The sequence below is a fragment of the Diplotaxodon limnothrissa genome, linkage group LG4, assembly GCF_057381915.1.
Source record: "Diplotaxodon limnothrissa isolate DT_005_m linkage group LG4, D_limnothrissa_male_GT1.1, whole genome shotgun sequence".
NCBI lineage: Eukaryota > Metazoa > Chordata > Actinopteri > Cichliformes > Cichlidae > Diplotaxodon > Diplotaxodon limnothrissa.
Genome location: NC_140599.1, coordinates 8,016,941 through 8,044,903, shown reverse-complemented (window position 1 = coordinate 8,044,903; position 27,963 = coordinate 8,016,941). Strand labels below are relative to the sequence as shown.

The window sequence follows — 27,963 nt, the reverse complement described above, 5'->3', positions numbered from 1 at the left end:
CTGTAGAGATTAGAAACCAGGTGCTCCCTTGTAAACGTGACTGCAGGCCAATCAATAAAGCCTTTGTTAAGTTTATCTTCTTTGATTCTATTCTCTTTAATTCTATTTAACCAGCTTGAATTTGGAATCAACTCCAAGATGAAACAACCTCTAGAGGGCATCAAAACATTCCAGTTCAATGGATTAAGTGGTGTAAATTTATTTTGAATAATCATTATTCTCCATTTAGGATTTTCTGGTCTTTGGATGATCTTTAGGCTTGTTAGAAAATATGCAACAAAACCCACAAATGATACATCAAGCTATACAGAAAAAAGCAGCTGTGATCAGTGTAATCTCCTCTGTGTGGCCTCAGAGTAAATCCAAGAGTAAGAGTGGCTTAGTAAAGAGTCCCTTCAGACATTGTACAGTGACTGGAGCAGCCAGAACCAGTGCATCCAACCTATGAAACCTGCTTAGAGGCATTTTGGAAATAGACTTTCATAAACCAAGAGGCTCACCAAAGCTAAAAAAAAGTGTGAAGCAGCTTGGTCTTTTATTAATATTGTCAAGAATATATCCCATACATCCCATCATTTAATTCTTATTCATATTGCTTGTTCTTGCTAAGTTAACCCTTGAAGATTTAGGCATGCTACATTCACAAAGGATATTTTGTGAGTTTTTTTTCCCCATACAAGTAGGCTAGCTTAAATAGTTTTATAGTGTTGTCTACATAACTGACAGTTGTGTTTATGGTACAATATTTATTTTTAAAAAAAAAAGTATAAACCATGTTGTTCCATAAGATTGGACCCTTCTTTTGTTGAACTGTCAACTGAAAGTGTAAACCTTTCTAAATCTGACAGAGCAGGAAGCTGCTGCTAATGCTAGCCAGGGTTCTCAGGAAGTAGCTGCTAATGCTAGCCAGCATTCTAACAAAGTCATTTCCTGGACCAGCTGGAACAGTGGCTGTTTTGGTCCAAGAGTTTTTCCTAACATAATCTATGGACTGGTATTGTTATTTTTTTTTTAAAATAATAATAAAGATACAAAAAAGCATATTTGTCACAGATACAAAGCAGAGTTAAAAGAGCGAGGAAGTATTGAAGCTGGGACTAGCATAACAATTTGGGTTATTTTGACTATAAGTCTAGTGCTGGTGATATTCTGTTTGTAGTGTTCAAGAACCAGGACATATAACATCACTTCTTTTCTTTTGACGGCTTCCCATTGATCAGGCCGGACTCCCAGCGTTGCCAGAGAGAAGCTTTCTGTCCTCCTGCTCGGTGAACTTTTGGCTCCTGCTGTGAGATAAGACGAAGAAAAACAAAAACAACCTGGATTTAGAGTGAGAGATTAGCTCCTGCTTTCTCAATTCACAATCAATTATACTTATCCAAGCATTTCTACAACAAAGAGGATACTTTAAACTTAATGTTTTTCTTTTATTTGTTTAGTATTTGTTTAGTATTACAAAATTTGAAATTCTGAGCTCTGTAGCAACTCTTTTCAATGCTTCTGTATGGAATTCAGTGCAATACACAAAACAGGACCTTTTTATAATCCTCTGTTCTTGCCAGTGTTTAGCAATACATCCAATAGTTTTACAGAACAATGAAGAAAACAGTAAATGTAGAATTAAGGCTTGTTGCAGGTGAATCACCTCTATCTGCTCCAGTTTTATCTGGTCCTTTTTAGAAGGAGGTGGCCAAACCCGCTCCAGTTTCCCCCGTGACTGTTTCCTGCTGTCTGTAGGACAGAAAGAGAAAAAGAACAACTAAGTAGCTCAGTAGCTAAGCTACTATATTTGGTAAGATTAGCAGCTCTCTACTGCTTAGACTGATTTTAGAAGTTTTAGGGTAGTTCTGAGAATCTACACAGTTCTATTGTAATGACAGTAAGTAATTGAGCTTCTTTATTTCCATGCCTTCTAAATGGCTCAGCAAATAGTAAAGATACCAATGCTTTCCCAGACACACGCAACTTCGGTGTCATTCATTTAGCATACTATATGTGTAGCAATCACAAATTCAGCTGGACGCTTGTACATTGCAATGATACCACTTACATATCTAGGAGGGAAGTGAGCACTTTAGAACGACAGATTCTTTCAAAAATGTTTCACAAACCTTTGTTTTTGATATGCACGTAAAGGATTCTAGGCTTATTTTGTATTATTTTTCAAATCACGTTAATATTTTCAGCGTGAAATTTTTTGCTTGTCGGGCTTTATCAGTGTATCTGGGTTAAACAAGTACAAAGTTTCCTCTTGTAAATGTTTAGGGTAACACAAAACAGCTTCTTTGACCTTAGGAATGACTCTTTCTTGCTTCCACATATTACTGACATTTGTAGCTTTGTCAGCATGACCTGGAATCAACTCAATCTTCAACAACAGCTGCTGATGACTAAATTCTAACATGGTGATACTTATTGACACACTCCCTTGATTTCTGAGTTCTCATGCAACAGGAGAAAAAAATGCACACAAGCTACACTTCATATAGTTCTTTCAAATAGGTATTTCAGCGGGCTGAACTGATTTTTATTTGCACCAGGCTATAACCAAACTAGAATTTTCCAGGTAGTGCCATTCATGTTCTCCCTCAGCCAACGTTTAGATCAGACAGCTGACAGCATGATGTGCCCTTAACCATCAGTGACAGGAATGACAGTGAGTTGTTGATAACATGTCTGGGATAAAACTATGTGATGCTAATGTTGAGAAGCATTCATTAAAGTGTTCAGACTAAGTGTCAAAAGGCATGTGGGATGAATAAAGACCGAATTGGCTCTTGTTTTCCCTTGATGGGATTTTAGAGATCTTATGCTTCACATTGTCAGCAATGTTTAGCTAAATGAGCAAATTAGGTTAGAGCTCATGCAATTGCTTATCACTGATGGAAGGCACTCACATGTCAAATAGTTGTAGTCAAGTAAAAAGTATATTTTTCTGTGAAAACTTTGGAGTATTCTTTAGTCGAGTAAAAGTCAAATCATGCCAAAATTATATTATATAGTAATGTTCCTCAGTAAATAGTATAAAAAGCTGTCCTTAACCTCCTAGGACTTGGCGTCCATATATGTCTAGACTAAAATACAAAATTTTGCTCTACAAGGGCCTGATATCCATTTACGAGGACATTATACTGCCACTATTCTATCGAAATTTAAAACAAATGTCCTCATATGTGAATGTCATTTTTCTCAGAAACAAAAATCAGGTAAAAGAAAATATGGTAATTCTTTGTTTTTACAATTATCAGGTCCCAATCAGCCCAAATAGCATAAAGAAATTAAAAATGCATGCCATGAAAGTTCAGGTCTTAGGAGGTTAAGAACTTTGCTAAGTAGTATAAAACTGATGTTAAACAGGTGCATACTAACCTGTTGGGAGTGTTTGTGACTTTTGTTCATCTTCACTATTCTGTCTCTTCTCTCCATACAGACTGCGTCTCTGCTTGCGCAGCTCCTCTTCTCTTTCTTTGGCTTCTCGGATGTCCTTCTCTACCTCTGGTTGTAGAGCCAGGGCTGGGCGCAATTTGAAGAATGGGTTTTGCTTGAGGATTGAAGACTCTTTGTTTGCATTTGCTGCCTTTGCTTTACCCTCCACAGCTAACGTAGAGAAGTCATTGCTTATAGAGTCCATGCTTCTGTACAGGCGAATGTTTTTGTCTTGTTTTGGGTAAGGGGATAAGCGAGTTTTGTCTCGTGACCCTCCAGTTGGGCTCTTTGATCTGATGCTGTCAGGACTTTTTTCCTTCTCAAGATTTGCAGATTGGTACAGCCTGAGGGAATGTGCTCTGGAAACAGGACAAGTTTTGAGGGAAAACATCTCAAGGCTACGTGTGCGCTCTAGCACTGAAGGGTAAATGTGACCTTTCCTCAGAGTTGTGGGGGATTCACGGTGTCTTGTTGGACCCTCCGGATTGTCCTGCTGGAAGGCTTCAAACAGCAGTTTTGTCTCTTTTAACTGGCGGATCTCTCCTTTGCTGTACCCCCCTGGGATTTTACCTTGATTGACCAGCACTAGTTCTCTCTGAATATCCTGACTTATCTCTTTGAGCATCTTCTGTTCAGAGAATTGCCACTCGTTGCATTGGCTTGTACCTACCTTGGTAGTGAGTGACTCAAGAGAGATATCTGTTTTAAAGGGAATCTCCAGCACATCTGGATTTTCTGCAAGATTGAAAACACCTCCAGCTCTCTGCAGCTTCTGCTTCCCCTGGGCTGCCTCATGGAGCTGCCTCTCCATGTAGGTTTCAGCAGCTGAAAATCGGTGTCCAGTGGAAAGAAATGGAATTTCATTAGAAGTTTCATGAGGATTACTGGGAGTCAAATCTGTAGGCTCCCAGCTATCACTCTGATTGTCATTAGAGTCACTCGGATCTATTCTGACAACCCTCTGGTCTTCTTCTGACTCTCCTGGAATTGTGGATGAAGATGTCCTTGCTCTTGTTTGAATGTCTTTGTCCTCATTATTTTCCTTTTCCATCAGGCTCACCTTTTCTTCATCTTCCTTAAGAGTTTCGAATCTGCCTTCTTCCCTCTCTTCTTCACTAGGTATATTCTCTGTTTCAGTCCCAAACATGCCCTTTTTTTCATCCATCATGACAGCCTGCTGTTGGGTATCAGCGTTCTCTGACATTTTCACATCATGTCGTAGCTGTACCAGCTGCAGACGATGAAGCAGTTGCTCACCTTGTTGGATATCAGTAGATATTTTCCTGCTTCCATCCTCTTGCTCCCCCATTGTCTCTCTTTCTTCAGAACCTTTGGAGCTGGATAGCACTTGCATTTCTGTGCTGCCGCTTTCTTTCCTCACACAGTCACACTTTATGAGGTTATAATCCAAAGATGTACGGTCATCATGCTCTTCATTGTCTTTGTCCGTATCTGTTTGGAAGTCAGCAGCCTGTGCCTGACTGGTTGCTGTATCGGTCCTGTTTTGGTTGCATTTACAGAGCTTGAAATCATCATCGGAATTTGCCTCCACACTCTCGATAGCTATACTTTCTCTTAATAGTTTTAAGTCTGTTTCATCAAAATCACCAATGTCCTTGTGTTTTATTTTGTCTCCGTCTTTGTCTAAATGGATCTGATTCTCAGAGTCTTCTCTGTGGTTTGAATGTGTTTGTTTTGGGTAACTGTCTTCCTCCGTATTGGCTTCCCAGCAGTTTCCCTGTTCTTCACTTATAATTACAATGTCCTCTGGTTTGTCATTCTCTGTTGCGTTATTCCCGTAAGGTCTTCGATCTGTATCATAACCAGTTTCCATCAGACAACCAGTCACATCCATGGATTGTTGTTCTTGATAAGTTGGTGGAGAGGAGTCTTGTTCATTGGATATGTTGGCCATAGACAACTGCACTGCACTTGCAGTCACCTCTTCATCCAGCTCGTTTCGTGCTACCATTAACTGCTCCTCACTATGAGACAAGTCTAAGCCTCTTGGATTAGCTTCAGCCTCTGTTGCGTCAACTGAAAGGGTCACACCAGACTTACTTGCTGTTGCACCTGTGCTTTTCTCTGCTGGCAGCGATGTAGCCGTGCGAGGTGGAGGAGGTGGTTGAGGGATGAAGACATCATCTGCACCTTCATCATCCATCACACTGTAGTACCTCATTATAGCAGTGGGAGCAGCAGAGATCGTTGTGATTTTGTCTTCAGAGGTCGCTGAAAAATTCTCTGTGTGGTTGCTCACATGGTTTGAATCCATCTTCATCCACAGACCACTGTCATCATCAGAAAGTAGAATTTGAGGGCTGCGTCTAGGACCTCTTGCTTCCATGTTGAAACGTCTTTGAAGCAGTTTGTGGTGTTCTGTCTGCGTTGCCTTTTAATAAAATTTAAATAAGAGACATGAGTGTCATTGAGGCTTATAAGCGTCAGTGCTAGTAATTGTTATTATTATTATTACTGCTGTTAGAAACTATAAGAAAGAAAGAAACTAAGAAAAGGCTAAGAAAATGCCTTTTTAGTTAACATTATATCTGCGACATTTGGCAACGATACGGTATTATTGTACAATGCATTGTCTAATTTTACTATTTACAGAAACCTCTAGTGCATTATCTGTTAAAAACAGTGTACTAGCAGAAAATTACCAGTGTGTGATGTGATCTTTGTGCAGTTTTTCTTTCTTTCTTTCTTTTTACAGTGCAGTATAGCATTTCTTTTTGTCTAGTAACAGTACAGTAACTGAACCTTAAAGTTCTTAAATTAGATTTTGATACAAGGAACCTGATAATACAGACCTCAGGATAAAGCTATACATTAGGACTCATCCACACAAGTGCCCTGTGTTGCCATATTGTCTGCGGTTGTGCACCAATTATTGCAAAAAACCCCAAAACAAAACAAAAGAAAAAAAACACAAAAATTTTAAGATGTGTAGCAACGAAGGCAGTGAAAAGTGCAAGTTTGGCTTTGACAATAATGAGTAAAGGATGACAGAGTTTCACACACTGAAAATGAAACCCTTTTTATTTTATATAAAAGGACTATGGGGTACTATTAAAACCTTTTCAAGTAAGCACTACTTAGGTGGTCGATGTTCATAACAAATTCCTGGTGAAATTAACTAAACTGTGTCTTCTTAGTTTTGATATATGACCAAAAATCTCAAAATGTAGGATTTGTTTAGCTGCTGATCTGGTCGGGATCACAACAACAGCAGGCTTAAAATGGACCAAAAATAGAAATACGTTTATCCGTCCATCCATTCATTTATACTTCCTGTTTTTTTCTGTTTTTGTTTTTAAATTACTTTGTGTTTTGGTAGCTTTTCTCTCCTATTCAGGTCAAGTACAGACGTTTCTTCTGACAAAGGAAAAAAAGTAATGTCATCATAATGCAAGTCTGCCTTAAATTCTGATTTATCTTCATTCTGTCTGAACTCATCAAGCTAATTTCTGACAAGTACTGTGAGATGTTTGCAAATAGAACCTCAACAGCTATTTAAACACGTATTGTACATTTACTCTGAACATCACACAATAATTTGTATAATTATTTAATAATTCTTTTAAGACATGCTTAGATATGGAAATGTATGTCCTGGCATAATCTGGTTTATTGAGCTGCAGGTTTTAAATCTAAGAGTCTATATTTACACCTGTATTCAGGGGCTTAATGCCAGCCACACTGCAGTTAAGGATTATCAACAGCAGTAACACCACGCTGTTTATAAAGCTCAAGCAACAGGACATATTAATGCACCTTAATGAGCTTAACCTATTTATTCCACCGTGCTTTAGAGGAACACTTTCCTTTCTATCGTTGCTGTGAAGAGTTTTGGAGATCTTTTAAATATTATAATAGTCCGAATATTGTAGTTATTTGTAGTTCTTTAAAATACCTCCTTCTCCTTAAGTGACTGTGTAACATTATATGGAATTTTGTAATTCCATTATCCACTATATGATTGGTAGTTATTCCTGTAGTATGGATACACTCACACACAGTCAGCTGTTCTTACTCATATTTGTGCTGTGATAATATGACTTCAGCTTTATCTATCTATCTATCTATCTATCTATCTATCTATCTATCTATCTATCTATCTATCTATCTATCTATCTATCTATCTATCTATCTATCTATCTATCTATCTATCTATCTATCTATCTATCTATCTATCTAAAGATCTACTATCGAAACCTGTCACTTTATCAAAGAAAGAAATTGAGACAGATAATCAAACCGAACAAGTACAAAGATTTTTGCATCACACAGGCATTTTAAAAGAAGAGACTCACCTGATTGCAGTGCTGTGGTCTTCCCCTGTGCGTGATAGTACTAACCTCAATGGAAATATGAATGATCCAGCTCATCTTCTTAGCTCATGTGCCCTTCTCTACTCTATGTCATGTGAACAAACAAAATCCGCATCTTTAAGCAGCAGCACACAGTTCAAATGACCTGCAGTGAGTGAGCCCAAAGAGCTGAATGACCCGCTGCAAAGTGAAAATATGGAGTCTGACTCTTGGTAAATACTGTCGTTGGTCCTACACAGTAACCCCCCACTCCCCCAATGTATGTAATGTAACAGAATGCTTCATGTGATTTTTACATAACTTTGATGAATTAACATCAAAAAAGTCATTTTTTAAACAGAAACATTTTGCTTCTTGCAAAAATACTGTAGATAACTTATGATTAGTTCACAGATATGCAGTGTTTATTTAGTTGATAAAACTGCTAAAGACTACTTTAATGCTGTAAATACAAGAATTAGATGAAAGCAGTGCTTTCCCCAAATGTCATTATGTAGTGAATGTAGCTTGGCTATCTAGCAACAGCATTTTTCTTTTTTTTTTGTTTAACACATTTTTATATGAAGACTGCTATAACATGAACCAGCGCTAGCAAGATGTGGCTGATAGATGGAGGATGATAGTAAAAGTTTGAACTAATATTTGATCAAAGCTACCCAAACTATAACCCAACAGAATTATTCAAGCTGGGGAGTTGATTAAATAACCTGACACATCGCCAACCCAACTCAAACTTTTTGATCTCCATTTCTTTGCGCTCATTTTCCAGTTCTTTTCTTTGAATATTTCAGCATTTCCTCCAGTTTTCCAGATTTTTCTTGCAATCATCCTCTATTTCAATGATCATGTGTGCATCTTTTAACTTTGTTTCCAGTTCTGATACTTCCAGATGGATCTTTTTCTCCATTATTTGGTGTTCGAGCTCCAGCTGTTTATTTTTTTCCTCCAGCTGTGCATACTGACTTTTTATGTTCTCCGGCTTTTAAGGCTGCATACATTTCTCCTGGAGCTGATGTTTTTTCTGCAGAAGTTTATCCTTCTCCTCCAGATCTTTGTATTTCTGCTCCAGTTCTTATCTCTTCCAGATGTTTCTTACTCTCAAATTCCTTCTGCTCCTTGAGTACTTCAACTTGGATGTGTGCATCATTAACTTTAGTCACATCTGCCTTCTGTTGCTTCAATATTTTCGTTTTCGTACTCCAGCTCTTTTTTCCCTCAGGTAGCTTGCATTTGCCCTCCATTTCTTTAATAAAATCAGAAAAGGTGTCTATGTGAATGAAATTTCTTCTTTCATTCAGGAACCCATTAAGGTGACCCCATATTATTTACGATCTGTCCCGGTGGTTGTTACTCCATGGCTGAACACATGAAGGAATTTCTCCCATTCCAGTACAAATTGCTGGTAAAGCTAAGCTAAGCTAACACAGCCGATTTTGGTTCTCTGAGTTAAAGCACATGCATCAGATTAAAGGGGGCCTCATAAATTGAATCTTTGTAATGTCAGACTTGGAGTCCCAGTTTTTCCTGATTGAGCTGTTTACAGGTTTTTTTTTTTAAGATAACCATTCATTTACAGACCACTTCTACTAGATTACTTGATGTTAAAGAAAATGTAAAATTCTGATGATTCTCCAGCAAGTTCTGTATTGGCCTTTTCCCTCTGATTTCCCAGTGCATTATGGGACAGGAATGAGAAATTTCTATCAGCAGTGTCATATTTACCTCATTTTGAGTTCATGCATGGTACAGTTTTTGGTTTCTTGTTGTTGAACAAGCAGGGATATCAAGGTCCACAGGGGATATGAAGGTCGGGATTCAACATTGAAATACAGTCAGACCCACTGACCCTACAGTCTGTGGCTAACAGTTAATGATTCCCTGTCTTACTTATGTGTAGTGAAGTTCTTCTTTGGCAGCAGAGTACTTCATATTATCTGTGGGTCAGACCATTGGTTATGGCCACATCACAATCTTCTGGTGGTGTTGTGTTGATGTTTGCATCCTACTACTGACTGAACATCTGCCAGTTTTGGAGGATGCAGTTTATGCTGGTGTTTCATTGTCGTACAAAGAAAGGATGGGTCCTTGCATGAAATTTATGCACTCTTTCACATGTGCTTGCAGCCTGTAGGTTGGTTGATTATGTAGACATTTGCAAAAGGGTTTTTTTTTATTATCACCATTTAAACTGTCATTCACTAAAAAACAGGGCTACCAGGTTATTGACATCGAAGCATACCATTGACTATGGATTCATACAAATTTATGTGGTTTTTTTTTTTCAATTCACCCTCATATCAATATGTAGCAACAGGCTCCAAATGCAAATGTATTATCATAAACACACTCTTTGCAAATTTCTACTGTTCTTCAACTGTTCATCAGTTCCTTCCAACCTCGTCTGTATTTGAACGAGATCTGATTCATGGGACTGAAACATTCATCTGATTCATCACGATAGTTTAGGAGTGTACAAGTAGGTCTTTTTTGTATGTGTGTGATTTTTGCACCAGGTTCCTAATGGTTTGATGATGGCATTATAAAGCAAACTCATCATTTCATGATTCGTCATTTGACCACAATGCTGCAGGCAAAATACTGTTACTCTGATAACCTTATTAAAATAAAGGTTTAATGCATTTTTTTAAATGTGATCTTTAATTAACAGCATATTTTAAAAATGTCCATCCATTAATTTCATGTGGTAAGAAACATATTACATATGACAGCAGCTTGTTTTAACTATAATAATAATATCATAATCAAGGTTAACCATTTTAAAATGGATTTTTCTAAGTTAAATCCAGCAATGTAATTAGTGCACACTTTTTTTTTACAGTAAACTTCTGTGAAATATTTCATATTTGAATGTGAAGTTATTTATAAAGAATCATATTAAACTTACTATGATCATAAATTAACAGTATATTACAATGGGGAATTATATTTTATGGTGTTAAATAAAGATAAATCCAATCATTTCATATGTGGGCTTACCTTCTTTAAATGTGAAGATCTGTTGTTTATTCAACATTTTGATGTAAAGTTACATTTAACAGCTTATGTAACATAATAGTCTCAAATTAACTGGATATTTTCATAATGATAAACCCATTTGCTAGTTTATAAACTTGATTTTGACATTTTTTGAACATATAAATGAAAGTATGCTGCCATATTTTATCCTGTTAAATATGCATCAAATGTACAAGATTTTTACATTAAATTACACAATAATCGAACTAATTAAAGTATTTTTCTGCAACTTTACACCTGGTTAATTGTACTACAGCAGTGGTCAGTATTTGTTGTTGGTGTAATTACTGTTTTTACACACGTAAACACCTTAAATAAAGGAAATTTTAGAAATACAAAGATGTCACGTGAATTAAAATTCACAATTTAAAGTCGTGATTTTAAAAGTCACAAAACTGCGCTGGAAAATCTCCATTTTAAAAAAATGCATTTCGGTGTATGATACAGAAGCAAATATGGGAGGTCTGCATGTTTACTGCTTTAGTGTGAAATTGTGAGTACATCTCAAATCTAATTGTAAAACTCGATCACTACACCAACTGGAATCTGTCATATTACAACATATCCTGTTTAACATCCACTGCCATAAATCAGTGTTATAGCTAAATTCAGTGAGAAAAAAAAATCAAACAAAGGTCAGATAAAGACAGTGATTTCCAGATTTTCTACAGTGAATATACAAGAAGAACATGTTGTTCTTCTTGTATTGCCAATGTGGTTTTAAAGTGTTTCAAACAATTCTAGAAGTATTTTTAATGTATATATCAGTTCTAAAATAGTGAAGGCATAGTTCAAGATGGTGGGCGGTATACTATTTACTTTCTTTCCCCAAGAATTAGATGAGACGATCAGTGCCTCAGAAAAATATTAGACAAATTCTACAAACCAATTTTCTTAACTTGGCATGAACGTGAAACCAACAAGCCAAACTGCCAGGAAGTTTAAAAAAAAAAATCTGCCAGCCAGAACTTCTAATTAACACCTAATCAGTGTTTGAAACTGAGAGATAAAAATGTCTTGTTGCCATGTCAGCGAGGTTATCTGCAGCCCGAGCGCAGCAGTAACCAGATGCTGGTTTTAGTTTCACAGTGACTGCACAGACATTAAAAAAGTGTAATGTTTCTCATGTAACTCTGAGCAAGAATGAGATAATTTCTCAAAATGTTCATGTTTGGATTTTTACACAGAAATGGTGAATCTGAATCCGTCTTAAGAAACTCAACGTGTAAAGGTGATGCATCAAAACACAGAAACACTCAAAATCTCAGCCGTCAGTTGCAGGGTATTTTTCATACTAGAAACAGTGAGGGACACCATAAGCATTAAGATGTGCGTGCTAAAGGATGGCGTAATTTCCCCCCCCATTTCTACAGGAACCATGGCTAAACATTTAGTGTGGAATTTTTCTCTTGGATAAGCTTGCTTGCTTGAAGTTCTTATTTCTGTCCAGTAGGGGGTGGAAGTGGACTTTAGTTCTCAGCTTTGTAGAAGCTGCACAAATATATAAGTGCCACTTTTATTATCAAGGGGAGGTGAAATGGTGGGTGATGGTTTAGTATGCTATTAAACCCACTCATATAAAGCAACATATAAAGGAAGCAGTGTATACATGGTATACAGGGAGTCTTTCTTCAACCATTTCTTACATGACAGAGCAACACCGGCAGCTCCTGTGCGTAGAACTGCCTTTTCCCTCTGTTATGCCTGGTGGAGATGTATTATGTGACTCTTTATCACCTTCCTCTGCCTGCACATCGATTCCAGCTCCGTTTCCACCCGAGGGAATAACCTGAACTGCTTCATCTTTGGACTCTTTCCCGGTGCCTTGCTCTGCTACCTGGTCTAATGGTGAATAAAGTGGAGGAGGCATTTCAGGTCCTAAGACATGCTCTTCTCCATCCTCCGTGATTATCACTCGTTCCACAGTGATCATGCCTTCCTGCTCCTCTTGGCTCTGACTCTGGTCTGTTGTAGCATCAGCGTATCCCAAGAACACAAGTGTGACAGGACTTTCCTCCAACATCTGATTCTCCACAATATCTACTTTTTCCAAAGTGTCTCTCACTGCCATCGTGTTTTTATCATCTGTGTTTCCCACATTTACAACACACTTCTCACTGCTCAGCTCAACTTCTAAATCATCGCTTCTAGAGCCGCCGAATGGCCTGTAGTCTTCCTTTGATGTGCTGGGATGGGTATGAAGCGACAGGCCTTTTTTCTCTGAGCCTTTGCTAGCTTCTACTGTCTCTGTCTTGGTTGGTGTGACTGTGACTTCATTCAGCAGCACTTTCATCCCGACCCCATCGATGACACTCAAGATCTGCCCGAGCTCTTTAGACGAGGGTTGATCTGCTGACCCACTGATAGTGTGGATGCTCCTCCTGCCGTCGTCAAAGACAGTGGTAGCCTTTGGAGCACCAGCTGGTGTGGACACAGGAGCCACTGACCTAACGATGGTGGCACCTGTCTTGGGGTCCCGCTCTACCTGCACCTCCAACATTCCCAGGACTGCAGTCACAAAAGACAAAGTAAAATGCTTACAGTGAGGCAAATCAAAAGGCCCAGTTATAATTAATGATTCATATTGATCTAATTTCAAGTCATTCACAGACTATGTGAGACCTTTATTTTTCCTAACAAAACTGCTTTTAAATGTTTCATAGGCCTGGGTGTTAACAAAAAGTGAGAAAGTACTAAGGTCAATGCCAGGTCATGAAACAGAGCTTTTGTGTTACTAATGTGAGCCGGCACAACAGAAATTATAGGGGCACAATGAGCAAAATGTAGCACGCTTATTCTCTACACACAGCCCTCCAGTGGGCATTAAAAATTAACCAACAGAAATAACAAGAAGGCTAAATATAACATTGTTCCCAGGCCTTTCACTGCAGTCCCTTCATTAAGTCGTATCCTGGGGGCTGAACTTGGACGGAGCAACATTAAATAAAGAGGTCATCATTTCCAAGGGAAGGACGAAGAGGGAAATACAAATAACTGAGGATAGCCTTTTGCCAAAATTTAGGTTTATCAACTTGTACAGTTGGCATTTTCACTGGTAAACATTTTTGTCATGCAAACTTCATTAGCATTCACAAAATTCCATCATCGATAGTCCATTCCTGTGTCTCACCTGATCGGCCATCTTGCCCACCTTCATTCAACATCCTTTGCGCCATTAGTACAGAAAAGGGACCCACAGGCAGTTTGTTCCCTGAGAAAGAAAACATAGACATGGAAATAACTGTATTTTCAGTGCAGTGTACGCACAGAGTGTTTTTACTTGCTTTTCTATTTGATGTTAATGAACACAAATCACCTGACTGACAATGTCTTCATTAAGGATGTCATTTGTGCACTATCTATATTAATAGGCACAGTTATTACTGAGACAAGGTGATATAATGAACATGTGCCCAACACTGCTAACAGTTTTCCATTTATCATTACACTGCTCACTCACAAGATTAGACGCGCATAAAAAGAGTGTGGAGGTTTCAGGATGACGTGCGCAGACGAGTTTTGACAGTTCACAAATTTGCTCTCACCACAACTGAAGGAGCGATAGCAACACCCCTTTTCATAATATAATAATAATAATAAGAAGAAGAACAAGGAGAAGAAATACTTTATTTATTCCAATGGTTGGGATAAATAAAGTATTGTTACATGAAAAACAACTTAGCTCAAACATAGTATCTTGTAGTTCTTAAATACGTTTACTAAGGGATGAGCTCAGTTAAATAGAGAATTGAGGTACTTTGACTGCGCCCTTCCCAAGGGGTCATCACAGCAGATGGATCTGCACAGATTTTCCTTCCTCCTACTCTGGAACAGAACTTCCCGTTCATCTAAGCCAGGGACGTCAAATTATTTTACACTGTGGGCCACTGGTTCAGGCCAGTGAAAGTCCACTTTTAGTCAGTGTAAAGAACAACTACACATTTATTATTTTTGTTTTTTTTTAATAAAAAAGAACAACATTTCAACAATACAGCTCAGTTTCTGCACACGATAAAGATGGGCTTAAATTATAGGAAATAAATGTTTAAAATTATAGGAATATTTCTCTACCCTGTAATTATAATCCCATAATCCACAGATAAATCATACATTTCTTCAGTAGATAGTGTAGATTTTAGATAGTGAAAAAACAGGAACTTTCTGTTATTTTATTGTTTTAGTGTACTTGCTTATTTATACCTATTTAGTGTCCTATGAATACCATAGAAGAGGAGTTTATCAGTGGGAAAAGCTGTAAAACTTAAGAAAAGCCGTCCAATGGGCCTGATTGGAGCCAAAGATTCTGGCCCCTGGCCCTTATGTTTGACACCACTGGTCTAGGCATACATTAGCTTGTAATACTCTAAGGGTATTGTGTCTCCTCCCAGTGATGGTGCAAGACCTCTGCATAGTGCTGAGTATAAATATAGGCCATATCTTATCTAGAAAATATACAAGAAACAAAAACAGAGATTAAAAAAAGCCTTTAAAATCGTTGATTTCTTTTCTCTTTTCTCTTTATGATTTATTTATTTCCCTGGAAACAACATGTGAGTAAATAACAGGAAGTTCCAATTTTCTCCTTTAACATAATTAGGGTTGATTTTTTGTATGCATCTGTCTGTTTATTTATATCTCAAACACTAACATCACTCATATATTTCACTTAGTGTCAGATGTTCACTGCTTCATATCAGGGCTGGATGTGCTTTTATAATGTATACACTCTTTTTACTTCTGTGTCCCTCCCAACTCCATAGAAGCTTTGTTCACAATGTGGAGATTGGCCAAAAAGTGCTGTGATAATGGTCTTCTTGTAGCACACAGAGTCAGAAGGAATTTAAGTAATGTTGTTACGCTCAAAGTAGAGCTCTTTCTCAGCCACGGCTCCATTCTGTCACACAGACTTAGATTATTATTCTTCAGGCAAAGACTTAGTTATGGCAAATTATCATCTGCCAAGAAAGAATGGTTTCTAGACAGGCATAGTGATGAAAAGTGACAAAATATGATAGCAGCTGATGGTAAGCTAATGGCGGCTACGTGCAGCTGACTTCTTACCTTGCACGTCCTTGTCAGTGCCAGCCTGTGGGTAAAGGGAAGAGACTATTTTAAGTACTCCCCATGGTCAGACACTCAAAGCAGATACTGAGTCTGCAACTTTAAACTCATGCCTCTGCCCCTCGCTTTCCCGAGCCCTCCCCAGTTTGTGCCCTGCTGTAAATATTTCACAGCCATCGTCAGAGAAGTGTTGAATCAAGTTTAGTTCCATCAAGTTAAAAGAAGCTGAGACTGTCTTGCCCAACAACCATTTCATGCCTGATACTGGCTGTCAGCATGAGACAGAGCTAAATGTGGGCTGGACCGCACAGTGGAACATTTGGTGGAGGCCAGAGGTCAATAAATACGACACATTTTTTGATAGAAGAAGAAAATACATGCTAAAATGTATACATGATGCTAAGGCATTACATTAGTACAGCTTGCATTGAAAAACAAGCAGGATGTTGTCAGTATTTACCTAATTTCAGGTAAAGGTCTTGTTGCTCCTGTAAATATATTTAATTACTCGCAAAAACCTATCCTATGGATATTTTATTGCTAGGCCTACAGTGCTTGTCCACTTTGCTCATGTATGGAAACTCAGACATGTATGTTAATGTTATCATGTTATTATTTTTATGTTCATTAAATCCCAAAGTGCCACTGCACTAAAAACTGTTTTATTTACAAAAAACAGCATATACATAATGTGAACAATATACACATACATGTAACGTACACGTATTGTGAACAGTGTACATGTATGTTTTGAGATCAGCTAATTAGGATATGAGTGTTCTAAAAATAATTCCCATAAGCTTTAACGATGTGTATTATCCTGGTACCCCAGGCAGTTAATATAATGTACTTCCTCCAGATTAATTAATGTGTCTAGGAGGAGTTAGGTAAGAGATATAGATATAGATGTACAGACAATTTAATATTTTGTATCAGGAAAAGAAAAATGTCAAATTAAAATTAGTGGTGTCAGCGTTAATCTCGTGGAGATTTGCCACGTTAATGTGGTTATGTCGTTAACGTCATTTTAACGAGATTAACGCTGACAGCACAAATTAAAATATGAAGTTACTGTTGTTGTTGTATATATGTAAATGCTTACTCAACCTAGGGCACATCTTCCTATTATACTTGAGAGCAGCTTGGTCATCTGGCTGAAGCCGTGCAGTCACTAGAGTCTGTGTTTTTTTCTGAAGAGACCTCTTTTCTGGCAACCGCTGCCCCCTCTGTCTCATCCTCAGGCTTCTTTTGACTTTTAGTTTGTTCCCTGACACACATGCACACACGCACACATTGTCGTAGACATCATGTGTGTCAACACAAAACGACACACATTAGAGCTCATAATATAAATGATTCAGAGCAGTGGACACTGTGTCTGTGTTTATGTCGTACGCCCTAGGCTTTAATCCATCACGTCAACTGTCACATGGCTGCCTTCTTTTTGAACTCATCATGGCTAGCAGAGCAGTGGGTCTGTGACAGAATACTGTATGCTTCATGGCAAACATTCACATCTTTAGAAAACGATGAGTGTGAGCCAGTAAAATGTAGATTATGTTGACTCGTTAACTTTGACACAGTCAAATCAGTGATTCGATCAACTGCATCTGAATGAAACTGTTTAAATGTGGCTGTGTGTTCAGCAGCTTAGCACAGGACTGAGCTGAAAGCTGTAAATTGCATGAAGGACAGGAGGTGGAGTTGTTTCACTGAGCCGCTGGCCTCTTGTGAACTTCCTCTGAAGAAGGATGTCGAAATAAGAGTCAAGGAAAGTTCAAACTCAGAAAATCAAGAAAACGAAGCAGAAGGACAGAGCTGGAGGAGAGGCGGCGAGGATGGGTCAGATAGGAGACTAGAGTAAATGTTGGGAGATTGTATCTGCAATAATCATGAACGGATGTTTCAGCAGATAATTTTTTTTAAATAATAATAATAATAATAATAATAAATTTTAATTTTAATTAAAAGGCACCTTTGGTGACACCCAAGGACACTTAACAATAAAATAATAATAGAGATGACAAAATGAAGAACAATAGAAACAAAGTGCAAGATAAAATTAACAAACAGTGTTTTCACAGTGAATATGCAGATTTGAACAGATGAGTTTTGAGTTACATTTAAGCTGGAGGAGAGAACCAATGTTTCTTATATCTGGGGGTAGAGAGTTCCACAGTCTGGGAGCAGAGCAACTGAAAGCAAGAATAGATGTAGACTGGGTGGAAAGAGGAGGACGTAATCTGTTAATGCTGCGTAGATGGAAATAGGCAGTGAGATTATTGATGTGCAATTTATAGGATAGTGAACTGTCTAGGTAAGATGATACCTAGGCTCTTAACCTGAAGTGAAGGGAAAACTGTGGAGTTATCAATAGTGAGTGAGAAAAGATTTGCCTTCAAAAGTTTGTATTTAGTTCCAATAAGGAGATTTCAGTTTTATCCTCATTGAGCTTAAGAAAATTAGAGCTGAACGAGGATTTTAATTCAGATAGGCATTCTGTAAGGGAAGAAGTTGGGAGGGAAAAATCAGGCCTGCAGGAGAGATATAACCGGGTGTCATCAGCAAAACAGTGAAAGTGAAGATCCAATTTGTGGAAAATGGTACCAAGAGGGAGGATGTAAATTATGAAGAGAAGAGGGCCTAAGACTGAATCTTGGGGTACACCAGAAGTGACTGAGAATAGACAAGAGCAAAATGATTTAAGTTGAATAAACTGGGAGCGGTCATGGAGATATGATTGGCACCAAGCTAGGGGTGTGTCAGAGATGCCAAGAGAGGAAAGTCTGCTTAGACACAGCTTATATGTAAGCAGCTCAAAATAATTAAAGGAGCACTATGAGAAAAATCAGAGGTCAGTGAATAAAAAAAGTCCTGGTCAAGCAGGTTTTCTATCAATTGGAAGGTCAGTAGTTTGATCCCTGGATATTCCAGTCTTCAGTTTTAATGTATCCTTAGAGAGAATACTGAACCTGCTTCATCTATTAGATATATTTGAAATAAATCCTTAAATATTAAAATAACACCTTTAAACCACTTAAATGTTTTGTCTAGATTAGAGTTGTCCTGATCAGTGATGGTAAAGTTGACTGTTGAGATTTGTAGATCAGTTCCCCATTCACAAATTAAATTAATATCATTATATGATTCCCTTTAATCAACTGAATCTGCCTTGCTATGTTTTACATTTACATACAATCTCCACATATAGAGACAAAGTCCCCAGTCTGCAACCCACAGAACCTCTTATTGCTAGACACCACAGGGCAGCCCCAGAGATGCCATGTCCATGGCCTAACAGGTCAGAGCTGATTTGGTGAGCTAATGGGCACCTGCGCAATGTTAATGTGTGGCAGTCTGAACATAATGTGTAGCCTATATATGACCAAAACCATCTGCCAGTGTTAACAGACCAGAAGGGCCCATTCAAGGGATCAAGACAAACGGCCAGCTGCCTGGCAGTGGTCCTCTTACTCGTTCTGCAGTCCTGGCAGAAAGACTGAGGATTGTATTGCTGCCATTTTGGATCTTACTGAGTATGAGTCAGGCCAGCAGCCTGCTGTTGTCTGAGAGTGACAGAGAAAAGATGTCACAGCTCAGCACCACAGCCCAGAGACCCAGACATCTTGTTCAATGCGATCTGTCACTCATTGTCGGGAGTGACATCCTGAAACCTGACAATTGGGTGTCTTAACACTTTAGGCCAAAAACTAGCAGTCCTACCTGCTGTAAGTTACCTGCTTTGGTAGTAGAGCGTCTTTCGAAATACATGATTTTTTTTATTTACATTGAGTTTGATGTGAAACATCATTGAAAGACATAATGTTATTGGTCAAAAGTGGTTGCTTATATACACATTAAATGAGAATTTTCCAGTTTTTCCTTGTTTATCAGAACACAGTATCCATGATGGAGGAACACTACAAATATACTGGAGAATATCATCATGTATTTCTTCCATGGAAAACAAATACTACTTCACATTTACTGCCACAAAGAAGAAAGGAGGTATTGTTGTATCTTTAGGCTCGACTGCAGTGCGGATGGTCTGCTCCTGCCGTTAGCAGTGCACATGCCTGAGGCTGCGGGTGTTTGGAGAACGCAGAAATGTGCTGCACAGTGTGTGGGAGGCTTTTGCAGTGTGCATGATGCAGCACACGGCTACTGGCTGCATAGACAATTTAGGCTGTTATGTCTTGTTTACTTTAAAAAGCTTATATCCTTCCTTCAGGGAACAGTTTAGCAGTCAATGGTATGCATAGTGGCTTGCAGCAAACAGTGCCCATACAATATCAAATAAAGGTCCTTTTCTGACGTCATCATTACAGGAGGAGACGCTTGCATTTTCTCTAAGTTTTCAACACAAAAACAGCCAGAGTTTTATGTAAATGCATTTTCTTCTGTGCACCACTTGGTTGTGGTGAGAGGTGTCTGTAAGATTTCTGCCATTGAAACACAACATGTAACTGAAAACAGCTTGCACATGTGTGGATTGGAGCCAATCAGACATAATAAAGTCCAAGTGACCCAACCCAAAACATCTGACTACACGTCAGCTGGGGAAATATCTCACTCTGGCAGCCACAAGATATGGCCTGATATAAGGGTGGGGCCTACCAGCGGCCAGTTTTTAACACAGCTAAAAAGAGAGCAACAACTCCAGATCCCTGCCTCAGTTTACACTGCAGTCACAGTTTAGCTGAAGGTCCAGTGAGACCGTCCTGTGTCTGAATGGCAAGCATGAGGCCACTGAAAGCTTTATGAAGTCATAGGTGCAAATAATAAATAAAGAGAAATGAAGCAGCAAAAAGGAAACTGGGGAGAGCAAATTGGGCGTGTGTTGTGAAAATCTCTTGAGTATGACGTAATTTTCCATTTCAGCGTCCCATTTTCCATAAAGGAAAAAAGGCACAATTCACTGTAAAAAACACTACATTTTTTTCAGTGTAGCCGTTCTCCCAGATGTTAACAGCGAAGCATATACAGACTGGCTGTTATTTAGCACTTTTCTACTGTATTTGAGCACTCAAAGAAACTCAGGGTTCAGTATCTCACCCAAGACGTTTTTTGACATGTAGACTGTAGCAGCCTGGGATCAAACAACCAATCTTTCAATGAGCAGTGGATCTGCTCCACCTTCTGAGATACTAATGTCTCCTCTGTGGTTACCCAAACACTGTACATGCTTCCATGAAACAAGTATTTAGGACTAGTTAGCTAGCCTGTTGGCATGTAAAGATAGTATGGTGAGGTAGTTCTTAAAAAGTAACAAATAAACAGCACTTAAAGACTAAATTCTGAATACCAGGAAGACTTTGGACCTAGCAGCTGTTGCTGGTTACTAACAATCAGTGTTGGTCAAGTTACTTGAAAAAAGTAATTAGTTACTGATTACTGATTACTTCTCAAAAAAAGTAATCCCGTTACTTTACTGATTACTTGTTTTCAAAAGTAATTAATTACTTAGTTACTTAGTTACTTTTAAAAAACATGATACACTACCTGAATGCTTGATAAAGCAATAGACCTTTTGGGCCAATGCTATTTTTTCTGCATAATCCATCATATAAAAGTGAATCAAATGGAAAAGTGTCTTTTTAAAAAATTGTTTATTACTTTTAATCTTAACTTTATAAACAGTGCATCAAACAAAAATTAAATTAAATTCAACAGTCTTTGACTTTAATAAATTTGTTTAACATTTGAACATATTTCTGCACATTACACCATATTTTAAGAAAATAAAGGCTTAAACTGTATTTCTGCATACTCCAGCATATAACATAAATTATTTTTGTGTATACACACATCTTTTCATATAAATAAAGCAAAAAATAAATAAATAAAATAAATAAAATTAACAAAAACATCTTTTAACAGTTGGTAAAGTGCAGAGAGGCATAATATTGAGATTACAAAAACAGAAAATGCTATTGCATGCTACATTCAGGCTGTTAATCCAGTCTCAGTTTGTGGCAACCCTGAAAAAGACCTATGTTTTATTGTTTTCTTTTGGACTGAAACAGTGGTTATATCGCATCAGCAGAAGCTTCTCAAACCTTCTATCAGACATTCTGTTCCTTTTTGGGGAAAGCACCAATCCACCTAAACTGAACAGCCGTTCCACTGGTGCACTGGATGGAGTTGGACTGTTGTATTTCATGTACATCTTTTTGAGATTTGGGAACTGATTCAGAATCTCAAGCTCATAGCCTGACCTTAAAAAGTCAGTTATTTCTTTTTCTGCTGAGAAGCTTTCTGTGGGCTGATTCTGAAATTCAAAAAAGTCCATTTCGGCTGGGCTGGCTGGGATTTGGGACACATTAGTGTTCTCAGTTGCAGGAGCAGCTTTACGACACTCTGTTATCAGGAGCTCCTTCACATACTCTCTCCTACGCTCATCTCTCAGCCAACGAAGTTTAAACTTGGGACAAGTGGCCGCTGCGAGAAGTCCTTCTTGGCTGTCCAGAACAGCATCAAAACGAGTCTTGATGGCCTGTAACATACAATATGATGCAACTAAGAATAAAATTATTTTACTGTATAATTACCTATTGTCAATATTTTGTGGGCTTTACAGCTCTAAACCATCTATATTTTCTATTATCAATACTGTATGAGATTTAATTTTGGCTGAGGCTTTTGTTGATATTATGATTAATATTCATGATTAATGATGATCAATGTCCCTGATATTTAACAAGGGGTGAATACTTGGTCTTTTATTCTATCATTTTAATAATTGTACCCACTGCTTAAAACAAAGTATAACATCCACCCACTGTGAATGGTATAATAAATTTAACAAATCCACCCAAAGCAATTAATAATAATCTTACCTTTACAATGACATCTGGAAGGCTGGCTGTCATTCTAGAGAGGTCATCTTTCAGGGCAAGGGTCTTTGACATCAGGCTTGTGAGTGTTGGCAGTAAAGCCCCGTAGGTGCACTCATCCCCTTGTAAGATGTCCAGAGCCACTGTCAGGGGCTTCATCACAGTACAGTACTCTTTCAAGAACTGGTACTCCCTTTCATTAAGGCACTTGATTCCCAGTTTTACACACAGGGGATTAAGTTCATTCAAGGGAATTGTGATGATTCTAGAAATGGCCTCATACAGGGAATTCCACCTTGTGGATGTCGGTACCATTAGTTTCCTCCGACTGACTTCCTCCACCTGTTCAGAGGCTAATGTTGATCGACTTGCTTTAGTCCAAAGAGCAGAACATTTTGCAATGCTACTCCTATATACAGCCTTGGTGTCTGCACAGGAATTTAGATGTTTGTCAACATCGCTTGTTGAAATCAAGTCAATTGTGTGCGATGCACATCTGTAGTGTGGAGGGAGGCTGAACTGTGCATCACCAGATGCAGCTGAAAGAGCTTCTATGACATCAGTAAAGGTCGGTTCCTCGTCATCACCTTCTTCATTTTCAGATTCAGACTCCAAATGACAGGGCTGACATACTCTGAATGCTTTGGCAAAATTGGATGCATTATCCGTTACAGTGGCAATAACTTTGCCTTGTAGTCCATATGATGAATGGATTTCTTCAATCTCTGCTCCAATTACATCATAGGTATGGCTGCCTCTAATTCTCTTGCATGCTAGAGCGGCCTTGTTGTGTTGTAATGTGGAATTAATCCAGTGAACTGTTACACCCATAAAACTTTTATTATTTACCGTCCAGATGTCAGCAGTGGTGGAAACAAACTCTGCCTCTTCGAGTGTAGCCTTCAAGTTAGAGTTCATTTTGTCATATTCTCTCTCAAGGTATCCTACAAATGACTTTCTCTGGGGCAGCTTGACACCACTTTTAGTTGGTATTTTTTCTACGATGCGTCGGAATGATTCAGAGTCAACAGTGGAAATCGGCAACATGTCCTCGACGATATAGGCAGCGACAAGCTTCTTCAGTTCAGCGGCACTAAGTCCTGTCGCTCTTACGTCTAGTTTAACCTGTTTAGCAGGAGTGGGTCCATCTGAGGTTTGCCCGGTGGAAGTAGATGTGGTAGCCACAGCGGTCACGTCAGTGAGGGGATCCTGGGGGTTTTCTGTCAATTTAACATTCTTGTGGCAGCGTGCTAGGTGCTTGCTCAGGTTGGAAGTGGAATTTTTCGACGTAGAAAGAAGTTTTCTTCCGATGCAGAGTGTACAACGTACGCTTATGTTTTTGTCGCTTTTTAAAGAGTCAAATTCAAAATAATGTCGGTATTTCCAAGTATTAAATGCTGCACGATCGTACTCTATCCCTCGCTCCATGTTTTCTATTGTTGACACACGAGCTACCATAGCCGTCGCACTCGCTTGCGTCATTGTCATGAGACATTCTCGCAAAAAGTTCACGGTTTTAGTAACGCAGTAACGCAGCGTTCCTACGGGAAAGTAAAGGTAATCTAATTACCGTTTTTGCAATAGTAATCCCTTACATTACTCGTTACTTGAAAAAAGTAATCCGATTACAGTAACGCGTTACAAGTAACGCGTTACTGCCCATCTCTGCTAACAATAGCTAGTAGCTAGGTATTTTCAGGGTAATATGAACACAACAGGACAGAAAATGTATTTTGAAAATGCTAAAGGTGAAGTGTGAAGATCCTATAAAAAAACACTGGATTCAGGCAGGCCTACAGACCACTCAGTGACTTCTTGGTAACCACCAATCTCGGTGGAAATTGTGTATTCCGCGACCGGGCAGAAAGTGTTTGTGGGCAGTTGCTAGCACAGCGCTGCACAAAAAAACTCCTTGTGTTAACTTTGGCCACTAGCATACTTCTGCCATCGCCAGTAGCTTGTGCTGACTTGTGTTCCGACTCATCTGCAAACATTTCAGACACTTCAGATATTATTTAAATTACACTTTTGGGTTGACTTTGAGACAATCAGCTATCAGCACAAGAAAGATGCAAACCTTTTTTTTCCCCCAGTCTCACTCCTGAGTTTCTCCTCTTTTTACAGTATGGATACCTCTCCTGGTGACGCAAGGAGAACTCAGGTCAGTGACAGGAAAAAAGTTTGAAATAAAAGCATTTGAAGTTGTCATCAAAGGGAGGATAATAGTACATTTAAAACATGTTTAGTGGCCAAACTCTGGATGTCCATGTGTGGATACAGTAAGATAAAGAAAGCTTGTACAGTTTCACACTCCTTCACATTGTTCAGGATTCATACAAACTTTGACCACATACTTCTTCTAATTATTTTCTAACACTGAATGTTTCTGAAAGCATTGAACTGTCTGTACTGACTTCAGAAAAATATTACCATGAGAGGATTTGCTTTCAAATAAGTTTCTCATTTTTTAAGTCAGTACTTACCCCTTGTCCACCCTTTGTAAGTTACCTTCTAAGAGCCAAATTGCCAAAAAAAAAAAAAAAGGCAGGTTACTGCAAGATGAAGCAGCAGAGACGGCTGTTTTTCCTCCTGCTTAAACCAGAGAGAACTGAGAACACGGTTCATATCGCTGTGGGTTACACCCGCTTCTAATAGAATTCTTTGGTAACACCCCTTTACTGCCGTGTTCCCTAAAGACAAGGACTTGTTCTGTGTAAAAGGAGTCTACTGAGAAACACAGACAGTGAGAAAGAGTAGAGGGGGGATATTTTTAGGAGATGTGACCGACATATTAAAGCATTGGCAGAGTTCAGGGATACCGAAAGAAATACTTCAGTGACACAGCACATTGCATACATGCTGATGCTGTATGCCTACTGTTAATGTAAGCTATAAATATGCTGAGGTCTGCTTCAGGCCTTCTCTATACCCAGCGAAGTGGGTCACTCATGTTTGGGCTGATGGCACATCTGAGTGCGGGCGGGCAGGCTCAACTCAGGCCCCTCGAGCCATTCATTTCACAGACCAATAGTTAGTGGCCAGAAAGTTAACTGTGGAATGGTTTCTGGACAGGCAGTGCATATCAAGTGAGACAATTCCACTGAAATGACAGGAGACAATGGCGGTGCAGTAAGATTATGTTGACGTGAGGTGAAAGTTCAAGATGGTAAAAGGCTGACCAAAGTGGACAGTAAAAGGGAAAAACTACTGAGTGAATGACTTTCAACTCAGTAGCTTGAAGCCTATGTTGGTGCTTTTCTTAGAATTATTTTTAAAAAGTGTTTAAATGATTCTGCTGAAGGAAATATGCAGTAGCAGTTTTGTGGCTTCTGTCTGATGGATAAATCTTACAGTATGAATTATGATACAGTATTTAATGAGAGTGCAGGATGTACTCAACTATTTCTTTTATTATTATATTAAGATTTGATTTTATGATTCTTGAATGACTTGGACCTTATTAAAGCTGCATGTACGGTACTCTGTGGAATTGCAGGCTGTCCCACATGAAAAATGACCGTTGTGAAAGAGAGATACAAAGCTGACTGCTGTAATGGTCTTACGACCAGTGATATCCTGGAATAAAACTCTCACAGACTCCTGAGTGGCAGCGACACAGCTGGGATCTGAAACCCATTATTTTCAATGGCTTGAGCTGTGCACGAACAGTTTGCCAATATGTTGAAGAAGCATGGTGTGTGGGAAGCGGACTGTGCCATACATTTGTGCGGCCAATAAAAACAAAGAATGGGCACGAGCTGGTGCACATAGTACATGTAACATGCAAAAAATGCTAGCGCAACACATATCTTGTTCTAACATGTGTCTAAGGCGACCAGATCAGAAGTGGACAAACTTTAACCACACATGTAAACAAGCAGCAGTATACAGGGTGTATCAAAAAGAATAGTCCAGTTTTCAGCATGCTTTAATTCCACAGCTGTTCACCGTTAACAATCGAAACACGTACTGTTAGAAACAGTGGATTTGGGATTTTTTACGTTTCCAGAAGGTAGCATAACAACAGCAGTGGGTAGAGTGGCTCCAGACGTCCATCCACTGACTATCATATCTTGTTAACATTGTAAGTTTTGTTTGCAAAGCTTTATATTTAACAATGTATTTTAAAATAAACCTCAAGTTTCGATGTCTATTGCTTTAAAATATATAGCCTTTTGAAATTAGATGATTTTTTAATGGAAGCTGTGCACAGTTATTGGGTCACTCTAAATGGAAAGGGTGCTAAACACACTCTGCTGATTCAATGATGACACCTATTAGACCTCAGTGGAAGGAAAACAAACCGCAAGCACAAACTTTGTATTCCATATTAATGAGAAGGCAGATTCAAAGAATTATTGATTGCTAAAGAGCAGGCTTGCTCTGAAAGAAACTAAGGGGAAGGGAAGTGATAAAGAGATTGTGCTGTACTACATAGATATTGATTAGCTCGCACCCTGACTCATAAATCAAACATTTAAGCCCTTGCCAGGACCAGGCTCAGCTAAGACAGGTGGAGTGGGAGCAGGTCCACATGCGTTGTGAAGCTGTATAAAAAATTGGTGCTTCTTGGTTTGTAATTCAATGACAGACTTCAGATTTAGTGCTGTCAGGTTAGATCAAACCTTTGCACTGCAAAGGACCTTTGAAGTCAGTGTGCTTAAAAATCCTTGCAAACATAACATAATTTACCGTCACTGTACTCACTGCTTGTTGAACTGAGAGATCGTCCCCAGAGAGCTGCCTCATGAGTCAACGAACCACTTATCTGAAGAGGAATGACTTCAGATCGCCATTACAGTGCGATATGTCCTGAGGTCCTGAGGGAAATTTCTTGAAATTTGGAAATTATTCAAGATTGAACTATTCAGAATTTGGCAATTAAAGGTCCCTGTTAAAGCAGCAGGTTTTGCCTGTCCTTTACACTGAGATGTCCAGTGGAAAAGGCCACGAATCAGGTGTAGAAGTCTTGTTCAACAGGGGTTCATGATGCAACACAGTCCACTAGGATATAGATTAAGTCACAGTACTGTGTTGTCTCAATGTTTGACATATTGCGGAGTTTTCAAGCTAATGGAATAAATATCTATATGAGAATTTTTCTGTAGTAGTTACTGTTGTACATGTCAGGGTCCTGGGTCTGAGCGACCCAGGGTCCCTGAGCAGTTATGGACTTATCTTTTATTTTATGTATTTTTGGTAGTGCTGTCCCTCTTCTCCCTATTTGCAGATATGTGTGTGTGTGGGTGTGTGTGTATGGATGCAGGTGT

General features: G+C 38.7%; 2 protein-coding genes across 5 annotated transcripts; both read right to left on the bottom strand.

Moving 5' to 3' along the window:
- Window positions 1-634: 634 nt before the first annotated feature.
- Window positions 635-8,040, bottom strand: LOC146633185 (uncharacterized). 3 transcript variants are annotated; one of them, XM_085352060.1, is made up of 4 exons: window positions 7,743-8,040; window positions 3,370-5,818; window positions 1,646-1,731; window positions 635-1,286 (listed from the first exon to the last, which is right to left on the bottom strand). In XM_085352060.1, exons 1-4 carry the CDS (start codon window positions 7,815-7,817, stop codon window positions 1,185-1,187), a joined length of 2,712 nt encoding a protein of 903 aa, XP_085208186.1. In that variant the 5' UTR covers window positions 7,818-8,040; the 3' UTR covers window positions 635-1,184. The 3 variants fall into 3 exon arrangements, with proteins under 3 accessions (XP_085208186.1, XP_085208184.1, XP_085208185.1); XM_085352058.1 differs by lacking the exon at window positions 7,743-8,040 and having other exon boundaries at window positions 3,370-5,814; XM_085352059.1 differs by lacking the exon at window positions 7,743-8,040 and having other exon boundaries at window positions 635-1,283; window positions 3,370-5,814.
- Window positions 8,041-10,944: 2,904 nt separating this feature from the next.
- LOC146633184 (uncharacterized) lies at window positions 10,945-24,823 on the bottom strand. Of its 2 annotated transcripts, XM_085351360.1 has the most exons (4): window positions 24,771-24,823; window positions 15,858-15,882; window positions 13,927-14,007; window positions 10,945-13,304 (listed from the first exon to the last, which is right to left on the bottom strand). In XM_085351360.1, exons 3-4 carry the CDS (start codon window positions 13,970-13,972, stop codon window positions 12,439-12,441), a joined length of 912 nt encoding a protein of 303 aa, XP_085207486.1. In that variant the 5' UTR covers window positions 13,973-14,007; window positions 15,858-15,882; window positions 24,771-24,823; the 3' UTR covers window positions 10,945-12,438. The 2 variants fall into 2 exon arrangements, with proteins under 2 accessions (XP_085207486.1, XP_085207485.1); XM_085351359.1 differs by lacking the exons at window positions 15,858-15,882; window positions 24,771-24,823 and having other exon boundaries at window positions 13,927-14,483.
- Window positions 24,824-27,963: the final 3,140 nt, after the last annotated feature.

Excerpts from the sequence above, each read along its gene's own strand:
- LOC146633185 (XM_085352060.1), bottom strand. The coding sequence starts at position 7,817 with ATGAGCTGGATCATTCATATTTCCATTGAGGTTAGTACTATCACGCAC. Across the intron at positions 5,819-7,742 it reads GACCACAGCACTGCAATCAG|GCAACGCAGACAGAACACCA; the intron begins GTGAGTCTCTTC and ends TTTTATTAAAAG. Across the intron at positions 1,287-1,645 it reads TAAAACTGGAGCAGATAGAG|CAGGAGCCAAAAGTTCACCG; the intron begins GTGATTCACCTG and ends CTTATCTCACAG.
- LOC146633184 (XM_085351359.1), bottom strand. The coding sequence starts at position 14,029 with ATGTCTATGTTTTCTTTCTCAGGGAACAAACTGCCTGTGGGTCCCTTT. Across the intron at positions 13,305-13,926 it reads TGGGCAAGATGGCCGATCAG|TCCTGGGAATGTTGGAGGTG; the intron begins GTGAGACACAGG and ends TTGTGACTGCAG.